This window comes from Felis catus, chromosome D4 (genome assembly GCF_018350175.1).
Source record: "Felis catus isolate Fca126 chromosome D4, F.catus_Fca126_mat1.0, whole genome shotgun sequence".
NCBI classification, from domain to species: domain Eukaryota; kingdom Metazoa; phylum Chordata; class Mammalia; order Carnivora; family Felidae; genus Felis; species Felis catus.
Window position 1 is genome coordinate 21,224,118 of NC_058380.1, and position 19,191 is coordinate 21,243,308.

General features: G+C 45.5%; 1 protein-coding gene across 14 annotated transcripts in view; it reads left to right on the plus strand.

Annotated features, from left to right (window-relative positions):
• TLE4 (TLE family member 4, transcriptional corepressor) overlaps window positions 1-15,387 on the plus strand; it is a 142,051-nt gene extending 126,664 nt beyond the window's left edge. For all 14 annotated transcript variants that reach the window (XM_023243373.2, XM_023243374.2, XM_023243381.2 and 11 more), the window contains 6 exons: window positions 6,436-6,685; window positions 7,752-7,999; window positions 10,310-10,457; window positions 10,846-10,996; window positions 11,333-11,409; window positions 13,699-15,387. In XM_023243373.2, the coding sequence (XP_023099141.1) occupies window positions 6,436-6,685; window positions 7,752-7,999; window positions 10,310-10,457; window positions 10,846-10,996; window positions 11,333-11,409; window positions 13,699-13,806 (982 nt within the window). In that variant the 3' untranslated portion in view covers window positions 13,807-15,387. The remainder of the gene's footprint in view (window positions 1-6,435; window positions 6,686-7,751; window positions 8,000-10,309; window positions 10,458-10,845; window positions 10,997-11,332; window positions 11,410-13,698) is intronic.
• The last annotated feature ends 3,804 nt before the right edge of the window (window positions 15,388-19,191 follow it).

Consider the following 19,191-nt stretch of genomic DNA (forward strand, 5'->3'; position numbering starts at 1 on the left):
AATAAATCACCTAAAGGCTTTTCCCCTACCACACACACAAAGTAAATGGCCTTTCTCCAGACAGACTTAAAACAGTCGTGTATTTCTATCCTAATTATTTTTACAGAATGAGTTGCTAGATGCTATCAAAAGTTATAATTAAATGCATGTTCCAAACTAATGAATAAAGTAGCTTTTCTCGAATAATTCACGTTGGGTCCTCTTGTCTATTCTGGCGAATTCGCAGGAGTTCCACTCAATATGTAATTAGAACGACAACATAGTTTAATTTCAACATAAGCCCAAAACGGACTTTTTCCCTCACCTGCTACTTGAAGGAGACATCTGTAAATATATACAACTATTCAGTCAAAACCATAGTACTAATTATATCATGAGGTATGGCATGTAATGTAGCCGTGACAGAAGACCTCAGGTTTATGGGTTTTAGGCTGCTCACAACTCAGAAATCTTTCCCTGTTGTTGTATTTGTTTGTTTTTATAAAAGCAGGCTTTTTCAAGATAGGAACAATGCTTGACACACAGTAAGCCACCAACAAGTATTTGTTGGTCAGCTAACGTACTAGTGGGTTCATATGCTACTTAGAACCTGATTTTCTGTCATACTTCATAAAGTTCAGTGGCCAGACCTTTTGTTGTGAATTCAAGGCCTAGTCCTGTCTTGTGAGACCTTGGAAACTTGAAGTGTTGCAAAGTATGAGAAAGATAAGTGGGCCGTTACAGAACTGGGCCTTTTAGAGAGGGTCAGGGAGGTGGGGGTGGGAAGGCCAGGGACCTTCTTTAAATATGCTGCTTTTTCCTAGAAAGGTAGAGATTCGGATTAAATAGCATCTTCAGCGCACAAGTTTTAAAAAGAGCCATTTGCAGATGCCTTGATTATTCGAAGTATATAGTTCTGTCAGAAAGTCCAAGCTGCTTCTGTTCTCCTTACAGTCTTCCTTAGCCATTCTTAGTTCTTAGTGCTTTTGCCTGCTGCGCACACATGTGCAGATGCATGTGTGTGTGTTTTGGAAGAGTGCGGGTCACCGTATTCTCTGGTGCCCTGTACCCTCTCCCTCCGGCCCTACGTTGCTACTTAATGGCCGGACATCTCGGACATCTTGAGTGTGTTACTCACACTTCAGGTTCATCCTATCACGATGCTTCCCCACACTGGGTCTTCCTCCCGAATTGCCCATCAGGACTACTGGCATTCTGGTTCTTGTTCCTAAGCTCAGAAACTCAGTTATTGGCTCCTTCCTCACATCTCATTCATTATGTCCTACAGAATTTTATATCCGCTGTTACTTTTAGTGTGGCTTCCTTAGCCTAGCCTAGCCTAGTTCAGGTCCCCCACTGCCTTGGATCTAGATTATTGGAATAATTGTCTCTTACTTCTCCTACCCATGTGTTCCTTGCTATCAAATTTATTCTGTCAGTTGCCCCAGTGATGTCCTACCTGTTCTCACTCCAAAAACCCTGTGGTGAGGGGCGCCTGGGTGACTCCATCGGGTAAGTGTCCAACTCTTGATTTTGGCTCAGGTCATGATCTCACGGTGGTTGAGAGCAAGCCCTGTGTTGGGCCCAGTGCAGAGCATGGAGCCTGCTTGGGATTTTCTCTTTTCCTCTCTCAAAATAAAAAATGAACTTCAAAAAAAAAAAAGAATTTAGTGAATTCTGTTTGTCGAGTTGTCAGGCTGGCATTCTAGGCCCTCCCCTTTATAGCGTTAGGTGTCGATACATTGAGTTTCTATACATATAGATACATATCAATATATATACATGTATGTACACATTTGATCAGACTGTACTCGGGCCAGCTCCCTCAACCACTCCGCTATGTAATCATTATTAAATAAATGAATCCTTGGATTAAAACCAGTCCAGGAATTTCCATCATTGTACCTTATCCTTTTAGAGCCCTTGCTCTCTGCTATTTCCACCCCCTGGAATTGTTTTTCTGTCTTCCTCCCTCTTTGGTGAGATCCTTCCATTCCACAAAACCCATCTCTACTACCGTGTCACTGTTGAAATGTCAGCTTTGTCTTTTCTTTTTGAACCACCACAAAACCTCGTATTTCTTATCTTCCGCCTGGTATTGTGGTCACTTCTATGCTTTTCTCATCATACTTCCTAGATTAGAAGCCCCTAGTGGGCAAGACCAGTGCCTTCCCTGATTTTGTATTCTTAGCATGATGTCTGTATCCAAGCATGTGGCTAAAAGGTCCTTACTGATGAAATTAATGAGACAGAGAAAGAATAGTGCTTCAAGCCTGGGTTTCTCTGAGTTTTAGAAAGATTGGCTTTCAGTACATATTTCAGTACACTTTGCTAGCTACACATCAAAGAGTTTGCTGAAATCTGATAAGTGTGTACTAGAGTTTTATCATTTCCAGTCTTGAGTATCTTACGTGTGCTAACAGCAAACAGAGGACCACATTATATCCTTAACACAAGTAGGTTCTTGAAATTCTTATTAAAGGATCTCCAGGAACATAGTAGGTGCTCACAGAGTGGTCGCGGTTGAGTTGAAGAATGTCCTATCAAAAACCTCAAAAGAAGTTGTGTGCCTAGTTTCTTAACTATTTTAATTCTCAAAGCTCTTTAAAAACCATTTAGTGATACTAGAGAGGAGAGAAGGGATGGCTTTTCAAGTAAATTATCATTAAGAATGTATAACACCATCTAAACTTGGAATAACCTTCCCCTGCCTTCTTTTAAGATTTAGTCTTCATGACCTCTTTAATTGCTAAATCAATTAGCCTTTTCCTCCTTCGTCATCCCTCAGAATCTCAGCCTTTCTCTCCAAGTATTGCTGCCTTTCCCTCCTTGCCTGATTGACACCTAGCTCTCTCCCAAGGGGAGCCTCTCTGAGGGGATGCCCCTTCATTTGTTTCATATCCCAAAATCCTCAGGGCCAGTGGTGGGGTAATAAAGGCTGTCATCACCCCGCACCCCTTGCAAACTCCTTTACCTTTTTGGGAAAACTCTAACCCTTTCAGGCTTGTGCCATTGGATTGTACCCTCCCCCCCTTCCACCTTGTTGGAGGATTTTCCCAGTTTATTAAAGACTGGACCCTTGGCTTAGGGTCTTCCTCCACTCGGAACCTGCCATCATCCCAGGCGACTCTGGTGTTCACAAGGTCAACCCCCAGTAACCTCGTCTCGTGGCTTGGACCATGTCCCGTCTAGCTTCTCCCTTTGAGTTCAGTTACCTACTTATAGGGTCACAAGGAAGATGTCGTCCCTGCCCCTCCCTGTGTCATCTCCGGAGTCCCAGTGTCCCATCCAGCACACCCTTCTCTACCTCCACCTGGCCAGAGGGATCTTTTGCGTTGCAGATCTGTTCCCAGCTGTCTCACTGTCTCCCAAACCCTAGCCACTGGCTTGTCCCTTAGATCACTGCACAGAACTCCTGTCTGGTTTCCCTTTTTCTATTGTGCCCCCTGCAATCCGCTCCTCACCCAGCAGCCAGAACGGCACTTGAAAACATTAACTGAATCCTGTCACTCCTGCCCCTGAGTCTCCTGTGACTTCCCCTTCTGCCCAGAATAACACCCACACTCCTCTTCACAGCCTGCCAGGCCCTTTTTAACGCTGCCCTCCCGTCTCCAGCCTGCCCCTCTCCACTGAGTACATGCGAGCATTCCCACTTGGTTCTGCTTCAGGGACTGTGTCTTGTTCCTCTTCCTGGCACGTCCCCCCCTCAGTGTGTGCAGGGCCTGTGTCCTTCCTTCATGTCTGTGCTCGCACGCTGCCCCAGACCTGTGCAGCTCGTGTGTGTGTGTGTGTGTGTGTGTGTGTGTGTGTGTGTGTGTGTGTCGGCATCTGATGGACTCTGAGGTTACTGATTTATCTCCTTATATATGATGTCTGCTTTCCATTCTAGATGCGGGCCTGGAGGATAGGGACTTGGTCTACTTTATTCACCTCTGATTCCCCAGCACCTGATAGCACCTGGTTCATACTAGACACTTAATTAATAGTTTCCGAGTAGATAATAAGCATTCGGTCTCACTCTGGCCTTCACGTTTGTCACACACCTCCTCACACCGTCTTCTTTACACCATTTCCTCACTCTGTCAGATTGTCACGGTACCATGCACTTCCACTGTTCATAGCATTGACCATCTAACATTTTAATACTTCTTTATGTGAATATCTCATTAACGAACCTGCCCCTCTGCCTACCTGCCACCCACTCTCCACAGCCTGTAACCTCAGGAGAACCGGGGATATGGCTTTTTTCTTTCTGTTGTAACCCCAGTCCGGCCAGCATGGTGCTTGGTGTGCTGGGGTACACAAGAAGTACGCGTTGAGGGGCCCCTGGGTGTCTCGGTTGGTTAAGCATCCAACTCTTGGTCTCAGCTTAGGTCATGATCTCGTGGTTCCTGAGTTTGAGCCCCATGTCAGGCTCCGTGCTGACGGTACAGAGCCTGCTTGGAATTTTGTCTCTCTCAAAATAAAGAAACTTAAAAAGTCCATGTTGAATGGTTGAATCTCTTTGATTGACCATCCTCTCCTCCCCGACCTTGATCATTTCTCTCAGTTATCCACGTCTCTGACTGCTCTTGCTGGTCAAGGTTCTGTAGACGGAAGCATTCCCTTAGATCCCGCATGTAGTCTGTTGACTGCGTAATCTGCCGCAAGATTATTGTTTCTGTTCCCTTAGCTTCAACTGTCACTTTTAGTCGATAAGCACGCACAGGGGCGCCCGGGTGGCTCAGTTGGCTAAGCGTCTGACTTCATCTCAGGTCATGGGCTCACAGTTCGTGGGTTCAAGCCCTACTTAGAGCTCTGGGCTGACAGTTCAGAGCCTGGAGCCTGCTTCAGATTGTGTCTCCCTCCGTCTCTGCTCCTGCCCTGCTTGCGCTCTGTCTCTCTCTCTCAAAAATAAACACTAAAAAAAAAACTTAACGCGTTGTCCTTCTAACCTAACCTCTCCCCTGAATCACATTACTTGACTTCCTTCTGAGTTGTTAGGGTTCCGGACTGCCCTCACGTTAGACAAAACCAAACCATTTTCCTCCCTGCGTGCATACCTTTCAGTCATGATTCCCTGACACTTGACTGATGTATCGTGGGCTACCTAAGTCATCTGGGTTCCAAGCTTTAGAGCCCTCCTCAGTACTGCTCTCTCGGGTTGCACATCCTATGTATCTCCCAAGTCCTTTTGATTTGACAAGGCAATGTCTTCTGTCTCTTGTCTTCCTAGTTTCCTGCTTCCTTCCCCCTCAGCAATCTGACCTACTACTTTTCTTCTACAACCCAGTCCTGTGCCTTTCTTTGTTGTTTACAGAGAAAGAAAAAGCCCTCCACTACCTGGCACCACATCTTCCATGGCCACATGTTCGCATCATCCTTTCTGAGGACACTCAGGGCCCCTTAGTAATGGGCTGCATTTTGATGAATTTAGGTGACTAGCCTGTAGATTTTTGCATTGAGGAACCATAAACTGGCTTGATTCTAAAACTTCCCTGATCGATCCAAGTTCCAATCCTTTGTGTACCCACAGACGCTTTCCCTGGGTACATCTTTTGTTAACTTCTTTCTATAAACAGAGCGCATTCCAAAGCCTCACGCCAAAGTAGAATGACATAATTTCCAAAATGAGCTATCGCCTGTGGTAGAGGATGGGTCCAGCCCTCTCCCCCCAGCCCCTGCTTCACAGTAGCCTCACTGAGGCACCCTTCCTAACCTCTGCACCCTAAAAACAGGGGTGTGTTGAGGGAGATGTTCTAACTTAAGTTGCATTTTGGAACCAAATGCTTTCCCATATAGAGCTTTTCCTGGAAATGAACTAGAAAGGGAGCTGCCGATAGGTGCTCACAAGGTCGGCCTCTGTGGTGGTCACACAGGGTGCCTTTTCAGGTTCCAGCTCCCTTGGGAATTACTTGAATTAGTGATGGTCAAGTCTGTGGTTTGTGTGTAGGGCACATCGGTCATTTCACAACGTAGGCCTAGATGCTCTTAACTCCTTAAAGCTTGATAACTTGGGCTTATTGATCCCCATTAGTAAACCACTTGATCGAATTGAGAGACAGGCAGAATCTTCTCACAGGCTTCTGAATGACCCATAGCAGAAAGCAGTGCAGGTTTGCTGAGCACCCTGAAGGAGTAGGTGTTATGCTAGACGTTGGCTGTCCTGTTTAATTCTCCAGGAAGTGTGGGTAGCATGCTCCCCCTTTTGAAGTTTAAAACTGAGGTTCAGAAAGGCTAAGTAACTACTTAGGTCACACAGCAGCTAGTGAAGGGTCGGCCTGAGAATTTGATCATAGAGCTAGCTCTGTGACTCTGAAAATGATGTTCTTTCTACTATAGTAGGTAAATTTGATTTCTTTGCAAATCACAAGTAGCACCACAAATGTTTTATTTTTCATCTCGTTACGCCGATCAGTTAAGTAACATTTTTTGCATTCCCCTCTTCCTATTTTTTTCTCCTCCCCACTACCATAGAGCATACTCCTTCCACGTCACCGCGGACGGTCAGATGCAGCCCGTCCCTTTCCCCCCCGATGCCCTCATCGGACCCGGCATCCCCCGCCACGCGCGCCAGATCAACACCCTGAACCACGGGGAGGTGGTGTGCGCGGTGACCATCAGCAACCCCACGAGACACGTGTACACGGGCGGGAAGGGCTGCGTCAAGGTCTGGGACATCAGCCACCCCGGCAACAAGAGCCCCGTGTCTCAGCTCGACTGTCTGGTGAGCGAACTTGATGCAGAAATAGGATGGGACAGTGAGAGACTTGGGTGTACAAGCAGCACACGGAGTTGATCTCAAGTGGGTAGTTGTCCTCACCGCTTGGTGGCCTTTCGCGTGGAGGTTCAGAGTGCTGCTGAGGAGGCATCTTTCAGTTCCCTGGGGCAGAGTCAGCAGGTCTTGGTGGCACGTGCCCCAGGGCAGCTTCCATTCACCCGGCCCAGTGCACGGGCACCGACCCGCCACCTGCTTTCCTGTCTGGTAAGGGAGGTGAGGAAAAGTCGAAGCCCAGGAGGGTTTCTGTGAGCATGCTCCTGGCTCTCTCAGTCTGTCACATTGTGAGACGAGACTAGAGTACCCCCTTAGCTGTCTCCTGGGCACCTGTCCCTGTGTTGTGTTTGAAACCTCACTTGGACGTTCTTCCTTAGACCGGCGGTAGCGCTCTCGCCGCAGCAGTGTTGGGTCCGCCTCACATGCCTGACGCACACAGCATTCCCAGAGCCTAACTAGCTGGAAGGGGCCTTTTTTTTCCTGTCCCTTAACAGTCCTTGATGGGGTCTTGCCCCCGGTTGATGATGCTTGATCAGCCCCGGCCGCCCGTCAGCCAGCTAACGCAGGCCGGAAGGGAGGAGACTCCACATCTCTGACCCCTGACCCTCTGGCGGTGGCAGGAGGACCTTTCACTGGCCAGGTCGAGTGTACCAGGGGACCCAGGTTCCCAGATGTGGCTGCTCCAGGATTGTGAGGGCCCCGCGTTGTGTGCACGTGTCTTTGTGTGCAAATGACTGAGGCAGCTGGGTGATTTGGTGGTGGTGGGAGTTGGGTCTAGATCTTTGCATTTTCATGCTAATTAAGATTAAATATCTCAGCACTAAATTTGTAGATCAAGTTTAAGTACTTCCCTAATTTCATGTAATTTTCTAGCATTAATCCACTTTATCATTGTCATAAGTAAAAATGGCTCATTAAAACCAGGAGGGAACACAATACTTTTATGGATTTCTGCTCTCATGTTAATGCTGTTTTCCTTTCCTCATGAGTGATCTCTTGATGGTTTTTGTCTCTACAGAACAGGGATAACTACATCCGTTCCTGCCGATTGCTCCCTGACGGTCGCACCCTCATCGTGGGAGGGGAAGCCAGCACTCTGTCCATCTGGGACCTGGCGGCTCCGACCCCGCGCATCAAGGCGGAGCTGACGTCCTCGGCCCCTGCGTGCTACGCCCTGGCCATCAGCCCCGACTCCAAGGTCTGCTTCTCGTGCTGCAGTGACGGCAACATCGCGGTCTGGGACCTGCACAACCAGACGCTGGTGAGGTGAGTCGGCAAGATCCCTCACCAGGGCACGAGGGGAGCCGATTTTACCACTCTGGGCCAAAGAGCTGTGTGCGTCTAAAAAGATGAAATAACAATTATCGTACTAAAAAGTGTTAGGAACAGGCCTCTTTTAAGATGCTGGAAACAAATTAGTAATGTAGAATCTTATTTTCTATACTTCTGATCTTAAAAAATGAGGGCTTGTTTTCTTTCTTTGCTTTTTTTGGATGTCATCCTGAGCATCACCAAGTTGGGTTTTTAAAAAATGAGGTCATTTTTACATAATTAATGTACATAATGTTCCCATGACCTCACGAGCTCGTTAGACATCTGTAATTTGCCATCTGTGCTCGCTAACCAGCCATTATTGTGGATAGACACTCACTGAGAAGATTCACAGCACATGGCACTGTCCTTTGTGCCACGTGTAGCCCACACATTCATTCGTTCAGCAGATAACCATCGAACACCTACCATGGGCCCAGGCTTTGTGCTACTTGCTCTGAAATGGTCTAGATTATCTGTAGTCCCACGTTTGAGGATGGATAGATGCACTGAGATGTCTGTTTTAAGAAGTGAAATTGTACAGGGTTGGCGTTGATAGGTAAAGCCCTGAAATGAGTCTCCAGATGTCAGCACCCACAAGAGCAGGAAGCAAGAGGTGTGATCCGCCGAAGGGTGTGAGAGGATTGTAACCAAGCCTAGCTGTGAGTTCGAGGGAGTGTGTCAGGAGAAGAGGCCTCCACTGTCCATCCGTCAGATATTTTGCAGGACTGAGCTCTAAGTATGATTCCAAAAACAAAGTAGTCGTCATTTGTTTCATCTTGAGTAAGGCTCTTACAAGAAATTGCTTCTAATCTCTCCTTCCCCCAGTGTCTTTTGTACATTCCACCAGCTCCTGGGGCAGCTGAACCACACTGCGTTTCTTTCCATGTGCCTTATCTGAGAGCATGGCCGTTTTTTCTTACGTAGCCTCGTACAGTTGCATTGTTGTGCCCTGGCAAAATTCGCTCTGCTGCTCCCTTGCCCTCCTCATAGCTTTTGTAGAAGGGAAGATGTTCCTGACTTCTTAAATTCTTTCCTTCAGGGGTGCCTGGGTGGCTCAGTCGGTTAAGCGTCCACCTTCAGCTCAGGTCACGATCTCACGGTTTGTGAGTTCGAGCCCCCCGTTGGGCTCCATGCTGACAGCTCAGAGCCTGGAGCCTGCTTCGGGTTCTGTGTCTCCCTATCTATCTCTCTGCCCCTACCCCTGCTCATGCTCTGTCTCTTTCTCTCTCAAAAATAAATAAATGTTAAAAAAATTTTTTTTAATTCTTTCCTTCATATCACAGTGATATAATAGGTCTTAAAGTATTTTTGGTTAGTGCATGTACATGTAGCTCTGTGTTTTCTTTTGTTTACTTCTGTTGGAGATTTTTTTTCCCATTGGTTATATTAATCGTTTTTTGGTATGAAGAGTACTTCCTAAGTATTCAGAAATAAAAAGTGCAGGAAATACAACATCTTAACTAAACTTCAGTCTATGTATATGCTTTATTATTACTTTGAATAATTAGAAAATACAGTAAATCCAAATGAAATCTATAAGACTGGCAATGATACTGATCCCTGAGGAATTCTAAATTTTTTCATTGAAGTATAATTAACATTCAGTGTTATATTAGTTTCAATATGCAAAATAATGATTCACCAGTTACTAAGTGCTTATCATGTAAGTGTAGTCTTACTCATCTTTGCTTATCTGTCCCCTCTCCCACCTCCCCTCTGGCAACCACCAGTTTGTTTTCTAGGAGTCTGGTATTTGTTCATCCTTTTTTTTTTTTCTTTGTTCATTCATTTGTTTCTCAAATTCTACATATGAGTGAAATCATATGGTGTTTATCTTTCTTTGACTTATTTCCCTTAGCATTATACTCTAGCTCTATCCATGCTGTTGCAAATGGTAAGGACTTTTTTATGGCTGAGTAATACTCCACTGTGTATCTATACCACGTCATATCCATTTATCAGTGGACACTTGAGCTGCTTCCGTATCTTGGCTATTACAAATAATGCTGCAATCAACATAGGGGTGCATACATCTTTTTGAATTGGTGTTTCCTTGGGTAAATACCAGTAGTAGTAGAAGTACTGAATCATATGCTGTTTCTACTTCTGATTTTTCGAGGAAGCTCCATACTGTTTTCCACAGTGGCTACACTGACAAACTCCTGAGTTGAGTTCACCTAAAAACTAACTTTTCAAACTCTGAGTTGAGTTCACCTAAAAACTAACTTTTCAGGGGTTTTCACTCCATTTTGACATTTTCAGGCAATTCCAGGGCCACACAGATGGGGCCAGCTGTATTGACATTTCTAATGATGGCACCAAGCTCTGGACGGGCGGCCTGGACAACACGGTCAGGTCCTGGGACCTGCGCGAAGGGCGGCAGCTACAGCAGCATGACTTCACCTCACAGGTCTGGTCTTGTGCCCGTGACCTTTTAGACGCCATGGTCTTGTGAAATATAGGACGTGCTTAAGGTTTAAGTCATTTACCAGGTGATGAAGTCATTTTTGACTCTAGGTTAGATAACTGAAAATTTCATTGTTTTCTGTCAAAATACCATGGTGTATATTTTATTAAAGGATTAATATATTGGATTTTACATAAATGGCTAATAAATTCTGTTGTGGAGTTGTATTGCATTACCTTAGGATTTGGCTGTGATTTCTTCCCATACAATTCAAATTATCTTGACGTCTTCCATAATTGGAGTAGTATCTATCCCCAGAAGAAACAGTACCTCCCGGTTAAAGGAGGTGCTCTTCCCTAGTCACCGTCACTATCACCTGTTTTAATTCTAGATCTTTTCTCTCGGCTACTGCCCAACTGGAGAGTGGCTCGCAGTGGGGATGGAGAACAGTAACGTGGAAGTGCTACATGTCACCAAGCCAGACAAATACCAGCTACATCTCCATGAGAGCTGTGTGCTGTCGCTCAAGTTTGCCCATTGTGGTGAGTAGTCCCCTCCTGTCGGCCAGAATCCCTCCTTCTGCCCTCCTGCTGATGCATTTTACTCCACCCCTTTAGTTTATTAACGTGTCCCTCTTCAAAATTACATTACTTTCTTATACATACTTGCTATGTCTCTAACGCTGTGTACTAATCCACTTTACCCTTCTTGTAAGTATAAATAACTCACTAAATCTAGGAGAGTGAGCTTTATTTTTCCCGTGAAAAGAAACTTTTGTTGCAAATGAGATGGGTTTTCTGTGAATGGTTGGGTGCTCTATATAAAGCACATCTCCGGTATCTGATGACATCACACGAACAAAACCCCTCTTTCTGTAGGCAAATGGTTTGTAAGCACTGGAAAGGACAACCTTCTGAATGCCTGGAGAACACCTTATGGAGCCAGTATATTCCAGGTAACATTAACTTGTTTAGCTACCACTTCTGTGTGCTCGCTGCATGGCAGTGGTTCACCCAAGCTCGCTCTGTGCGTTCCGTCAGGTTAATAAGGCCCCTCAGTGTTCTAAGAGGCAGGTGTTGTGATTCACCTGTCGTACAGACCAGAATACTCTGCGTGAGGGAGGCTAGTGTCCTAGCCAGAAGCCGTGGATGGCGGGGATAGTCTCCAGTTCTCTGTGAGCCCAGAGCTGAGACACCGTTCCTGATTCGCTAACTCTTCACACCTCAGTCCCGTTTATACACGAAGAGTAGAGGTTTTACGTCTTCTGTGATTTTCATGTGGGGGTTATATCTTTAAAATGCTTACATTTAAAAAGTTTGAGCGTATTGCTTGAATACTTCTATTAGTATTGTTATTTCTTTGGGCTTTTTTCCCCAAAGAAGAGTGTTCCGGAAAAGTTTAGTAAATCTTACTAATTTCATAAATGTGTATTCTTATTGAATCAGTGGTCCTTGGTGTAGAGTGTGAAATTATTTATAGGAGGACCAAATGATAGACATGGTACCCCGTGTGCTCACACACAGTCTCGCTGCTCTCTGGCTGTTACGTGTGAATCTCATAGACAAGTTAAAGAAGACCACCTTTTTTTAACCTGTACTTCGAATTTTTTTTTTTTTTTTTTTTTTTTTTTTTTTAGGAATAGAAACAGATTTGCAGTTTTCTCGAACGAGTAGTATTAAGTCATCATAGAGTAGATCAATGCAGTTGAATCCAAAAATATATATATTGAGTGAAAATACTGTGCAAGATAATCAACAGGACAAAAACAGCTAGTTCTTGCTGCCATGAAGTTTATAATTTAATACAATGTTTTTTTTGTATTATGGGTTAAACCCTTTCTGGTGGTCCCAACCAGGACTTAAATATATGTACATGTACGTGTATATGTATGTGTGTGTATATGTGTATGTGTGTATCTATAAAATCTTAGAGTGGATCTTTTTTTTTTTTTTTTTAACGTTTATTTATTTTTGAGACAGAGAGAGACAGCATGAACGGGGGAGGGTCAGAGAGAGAGAGGGAGACACAGAATCTGAAACAGGCGCCAGGCTCTGAGCTGTCAGCACAGACCCGACGCGGGGCTTGAACTCATGAACCGCAAGATCATGACCTGAGCCGAAGTCGGACACTTAACCGACTGAGCCGCCCAGGTGCCTGGATCTTTTACAAGTGTGTGAATATCTTATGTGTATAATGGGTTGTGAAGTAAAACGGATTTATTACAGATTACAGTCCAAAAAGTTTGAGAAACACTGATAATGGGTTTAGCATCTGCATGTCAGATTTTGTGTGTGTGTGTGTGTGTGTGTGTGTGTGTGTGTGTGTGTGTGTTCAGAGTTCCAGTTAAAATCCTGTGAAGTTTAGGGGCGCCTGGGTGGCTCAGTCGGTTCGGCATCTGACTCTTGATTTCAGCTCAGGTCATGATCTCACAGTTCGTGAGATTGAGCCCCTTGTTGGGCTCCACACTGACAGCACAGAGCCTGCTTGGGATTCTCCCTCTCCATCCCTTCTTTATCTGCCCCTTCTCACCTCCCCCACATGCTCGCTCGCTCTCTCTCTCTCAAATAAACTTAAAAAAAATAAAATCTTGTGGGGTTTTGTTTAGCACAGTTCAGTTCAAGGTTGACATTGAACTCCTTGAAGGTAGTGTAGTTGAAGACAGTATCCAGAACTCTTAAGTATGTACAGTTGGCATTCTTTTTTCACACAGGAGACAATGAGACTTTTATTACAAATATTTTTACGTTCCCGATGTCAAAAGATGTGGTGCTTTTGATGCCATTTTCCACTTGAACTCTGAGGCAACCCTCTGAGGTGGCGGGCAGGCAAGATGTCTTTACCTGCTTGTCAGGGAAGGAGGCTCAGACGGGTCGAGTGACTTGTCCGGTGTTCCACAGCTCGACCTGAGTCCAAGCCGACTGACTGAGGTTGAGGGTTTTCCACCCTTGACCGTGTGGAGCACAGGATCGGGAACCGGGCGTGGCTTCTTCGGCTCCGCCGCGCGTACACCCGGCCTGCCTGCTGCCCCATGGCCCCAGTGCAGGAGCCCGTAGCCTAGCACGGGGTGGCGTCCCGAGAAGTGCCCCTGGCCCCGCCATTTAAGGAGGTGCCCGGCCCGTCTTTCCTGCCTTGGCGCTCCCGTCAGGACAGCGGGACGTGTCACACTCTCCTGCCGTGTGTTTTCTAGTCCTGCCTCGTGGGTTTGTCCTTCAGTACCTAACCGTTGTGTCTGTTTCCTTCCTAGTCCAAAGAATCCTCATCGGTGCTTAGCTGTGACATCTCTGTGGATGACAAATACATTGTCACTGGCTCTGGGGACAAGAAGGCCACGGTTTATGAAGTTATTTATTAAGGACAAATCTTCATGCGAACTGGACCCCTTTTCCCTGTAGCACTTTGTTCTGTCCTCCTCTTCCCCTGCATCTAAAACCAAGGATTCCACACGCTGGCTGCAGCTGTGGGGTTTGATCCCACCTCTTACCCCCACTTCCTCCTCGCTGTTGAATTGTGAATACCCGTTAAGAACCTGTGATACCAAATCTTCAGCTCTCTACTCGGAAGAACATGGAAGAACCATACTTAACCGTGACGGAATCTTGAATTATGTATTATATCTGTAATATATTTATTTTGTTTAAAGAAGGCTTTCTAACTTTGACTGAATAAAGCTGTCTGCTCCTGCATTGATAATGAAGATGCGTTGTATTTGATACCCCTCCCCTCCTTTTTTTGGCAAAGGAGGGGAAAGGAAGGTTTAAAATAATTGATTAAAAATGTCACTAAATGTAGACTAAGGACTGTATAGAGACGTGAAATGTATAATTACATATGGAAGCAATATGTTGCTGTGTTGTTAGATTTTTGTTTTTGTTTTTGTTTTCTACTTTAAATGTTTGGAAATTTGAACGATTAGAACCTGACAGGCCACGTCGTATTCATTTGAGTCTATTTGGACAACTTTAACAAATATATCTATAGCTTTAGATTCTATTTGATAAAAGTAATTGGACTTCTCCTTTTTCTTTTTTGACTCGTTGACAAGTGTCTTTGTAATAAGTTTTTAATTCCTTTTTTTATTGTATTATAGACAGATGAACAAATTAAATCTGGCCTAAAGAGAGAACTTAATCCCTTCCGGATATTTTTGCCACGTTTCTTTGCAAAGGGAGATGTATACCTTTGGGCGATTTTGTCATTAACGAGAAATTATGGGCTATTTTTTGGCATGTTCTTCGGGAACTGCACAGACTCAGGGGAGGATTCCTCCTGCTGTGCAAGGCAAGTCTTTTACAAAACGAGGACAGCAGAGGAGATTTGCAAGGACCTCCCTCTGAAAACCAGAAAGAATGGACTCTCACCTGGGAGGAGGACTTGCTTTCTTTACCTCCGGTTCTTTCCCTGTCTTAGTTGGATGTCCCCGAAATGGACGCGGGCTGTGCCATTGTGCCAGAAACATTGTGTTATCTTTTATGTTGTTGTTGTTGCTGTTCAACTATGATATGTGACTCCTTTTTTTTTTTTTATTATTATTTTTTGTTTGAATGCTTTAAAAATCTTTTAAGTCTGTGGATCTGCTGATGTACAGTGCCTTTGCTGCTATGGATCAAAATCAAGAGAACTGTGTAGATAAACTTTATTGTACAAGTAGAAAATTACTTAATTTCATACTAGAAATGGATGGATGCTGCAAGTTGAAATGGACTGTCCATTGACGTTCCTAATGTGGTAGCAGAAAAAAAAAATGGTGTCTTAAGTGCTTAGTGTTTGATGTCATTAACAGTTTCGTAAAACTCTACAGTGTAGAAAGATTTTGATACTAAACTGTGCATTGTACATAGTTCTAATGCATCGTATTGACCACCAGTACTTCTATAACGGTAGATTGTTTGTGCATTCAGACTTTTAAGCATTAAACATAAAATAACTTCTAGGACGCTTATTTCTAATTCTTTGTTTTGCTGACTTTGGTTTGTTTTTTGTCTGTGACTTTGCCACTCCTATATGCTAAAAATTACTAGTTTGATTCAAGGGAGACTGGGGTCGCGTGGGCTTTATTGTTACCGCCGTCTTAGTTCTGTTTTTATTTTCACTTGACAAGAACGGGAGGGGAGAGCAGATGGACGTTAGCGAGGACGTGTTGCTACCAAACAATTATTGAGTGTCTCCTTGGTTTGTACAAATACGGTCTCTCGAAACGTTGTCAGTGTTACTCGAATGCTTTAGAGCTGCGCTGTTCGGTGTGGTTCCACTAGCCGTTTGTGGCTAAATTTTACTCCATTGAAGTCAATTGGGGGGGGGGGTAGTAAGTTTGTTAGTCACACTAACTGCATTTGAAGGATCCAGTAGCTGCACGTGGCTAACGGCTACCATATTGGACTGTTCGATTTAGCCCCCACATACCATGTCTAGCCACTTGGGTTTGGGAAACATTTCTAGTGTAACACACGGGAGTCGTTGAAAGCATGAGGCCCTACGGGCTGCCGCTAGTGGGGCATGTGAACATTGGACATGAGGAGGGGCTTAGAGAATTCTAAATTCCTGAGGCTCAAAAACCTGGCATTTTAGGGATCCGCTGGGTAGAAGGAAGGCTGGGGTTGGAGGCCCCACCGTGGACTGGAGGGGGCTCAGTGATCAGCTGTGACCCAGACGGACTCTTCAGGTGCCAGATTTCAGCAGTGTTCCCCCACGCGGTTGGAAGCATTGCTTCGGAGTGCGGGTACTGTGAGTGCTACCGCATCAGATGATAACATTTTAAAGGATTCTTAGCTCCCATTTCTGTGCAGCCTTACTAAGATTTCTTTAAAAGTATAGAGGTCCGGAGTTTTTAAAAAATCCCTCGAGTCCAAGGACTATGACAATACCATGTTTATGCCTCTAGAAGGAGAAAGTACTGCCTCAAGGAGGTAGAATTTCCCCTTTGGTGTCGGGTGGTGAAGTGTGCTGCCCGTCACTTGTCTCTTTAGGGAGATCCAAAATACTGGCTTGTTCTCTACTGGATTAAAAGTTGAGGTGGATGCATACATATAGACTCAGCCTTTGAAACTTAATGAACATCAGCTTCCTCTCTTTGCCCAGGTTTTATCAGATTAGATTTTTATGGCTTCGATAGAAATCTCAGGCCTGGATTGATCTACACGAAAATCTTGATGTTGTAATTATACCTTGGTTTACGTTGGTTTTTGCTCCGAGTATAATCTGGCAGTCTGAAGAACTACTGAGATAGGAAACACCCGGAACCAGAGAAAACTTGGTTCCAGGGAAAGAACAGTGGTGTGGGACTGGAAGACTGACTCACGTAGAAATAGCAAGAAATAGAAAGACTGAAGAAGCCATCAAGACTTTGTCCCGAGATGGGCAGATAAAGCGTGCCGTGACAAAGTCCAAGATCTTTCAAGTTTTTACAAAGAAACACCTCACTCTTGGGCCCCTTCTTATTAGCAAGGCAGTTTCGTGTCCAACAAGCTGCTAAAGGTCCAGCCTTGTTCTGGAGGGTGTGTGCCGACACTAACTTGCAGCCCTGTACGCCATGAGATCTCAAGAAACTCAGCTTTAAACCGTCTCACGTAGCCACGCAATCCCGGGACGTCACAGCCACGAGCAGGGGAAATTGATGCCCCACGGTCAGACGGTGGCATTGGCATTCTGGGCAGAGAGGCTGTGCCCACGTAAGCAGCTAGACCATCGGTGGCCCCCTCCATTATCATGGGCCATTTGCATCCTCAATCTGGATGATCTTCTGCTGGGGCTGTATAACCCAGAAACAAAAGATGCGACTTAGAGTATTTGTCTTTGGGTCTTTTTGACAGCTGTAAGGAAATGTGTAGAGTTCCTTGCCCAGCGTTAAGTGAGAAATTACAGTTATAAAAACGGTACCAAAACAAAACAAAAGCCTCGATACTTTTGGAGGCTCATTTCTGTAGCCCTCCAGCTCCTGAGCAATCCGTGGAGCGGCATCCCACAAGCTCTGGGTCGCTTCTCGCCGGGGCATCGGCAGTAGAAGCAGCAGGGCCCCACCATACCTCTTCTGAGCTAATTGTATTTATTTGCCTTTCGGTGTCAGCTTTGATTCAGGACTGACCATGGAAATGGCTTAGGTTTGGTAACCCGAGCACATCAGAAAGCCTCTCGCTAACGTGTTACGTTTTAACAACAGTGCTATCCTAATGGTGCGAACCAACTCTCGTTATAAGCTGCTATCAAAAACTTCAGTTTCCTTTTCGTTTGGGTTTTTGGCAGCAAGTGACCATCTTTTGGGTCCCAGATAGGAATTAGTAGGGGGATGTCTCTGGTCCCCCGGGAAGGAGATCCTCTGCTGGGTCTTACGTGTTTGGCCTGCAGGGAAGGAGAATTCCTAGGGCTGCCTTTAGTCCAGAGGAGAACCAAGAGTACAAGCGTTTTGACAAAAATTGTCCCTTCTGATCTCACAACAGCCTCGACAGGCTGGGTGCCAGAGTACGGGATTTACACAAAAGTACCCAGAGAAGCAGAAGAAGACAATTTGTCCAAATCGCCTATCTCCCAAGGAGGGCTAGCCGACCTCCACCCCAAGGCACCAGATGCGGAGTTGGAAGTCTGTGCCATTTGCCCAGCGTGGCAGATTTGGAGTCCTCCACCCACCTGCTGCTCTCTGCCCTTCAAGTTTCCCGCAAGCTAGCTGGCTTGGGATTTAGGCATCGCAGACTCTCTTGAAAACTTCCATCACAGGGGTGCCTGGGTGGCTCAGTCTGTTAAGCAGTTAAGCATCTGACTTGGGCTTAGGTCATGATCTCACGGTTCGGAAGTTCAAGCCCCATGTCGGGCTCTGTGCTGACAGCTAGAGCCTGGAGCCTGCTTCAGATTCTGTCTCCCTCTCTCTTCCTGCCCCTCCCTCACTCATGCTCTGTGTCTCTCCCTCCCTCTCTGTCTCTCGAAAAAAACATTAAAAAAAAAAAACCTTAATCATAAATCATCTTTGGAGTCCCTAGGACGTGTGTGCCTACTGTGGAGAGTGGTACATGCAAGGCAAAAGCCCACTTGTGGCTGAGTAACTTTCCCAAGGGCAACCCTCATGACCTTGTTGAGCCTGGGCGTCACCATTAAGGTGACATCATGGCTTGATGAGAACATTCATAACTAACAAGCTTTATGTTACCTTGGAGGAAGGTGTAAACTGACTTGAGCCCAGCAACACTAACACACACGCCAGAAGGTACCAGTGAGTTCTATTTGAATTTTGAGAATTTAGGCAGTAAATTTTTGGACTCTATTGAGGTGGAGTTCAAACTAATGCCCAAATGGTTTTCAGTGGCCCAGCATTTCTCCACAGACCTAGGTAGACCTCACTGGCTTTTTCCCAACCTACCAGATACCTCCACAGCTGCTTCTAAAAGAAACCACCAGAGGTAACACGCTGGCTCTCCCTTGTGTCATGTGGCCGGAAGCATGAGTTGAACTAGAGATTTTGTGTTCCCAAGAGGCTGAGAAGTAGCAAGAGAATGAGTCATGGTGGGATCTTAGTCAAAGAGAAGGCTGCTGACCCTCTCACGAGGGCTCCAGCACAGAAAACAGGCCAAGCGTGTGCCCTTCCTCCTCGCAAGGCCATCAGCACAGGGACAGGAAAAGACACCGGCAGGAACCATCATCGGGGATTGGAGTGAGACCCCTGGACCGCCAGGCATCCAGCAAAGGAGTTTTCCTTAGGACAACTTCCTGTTTTTGGAAGAACTTCAGTTGGATGCCTCTTGGCCTCAAGAGTTTA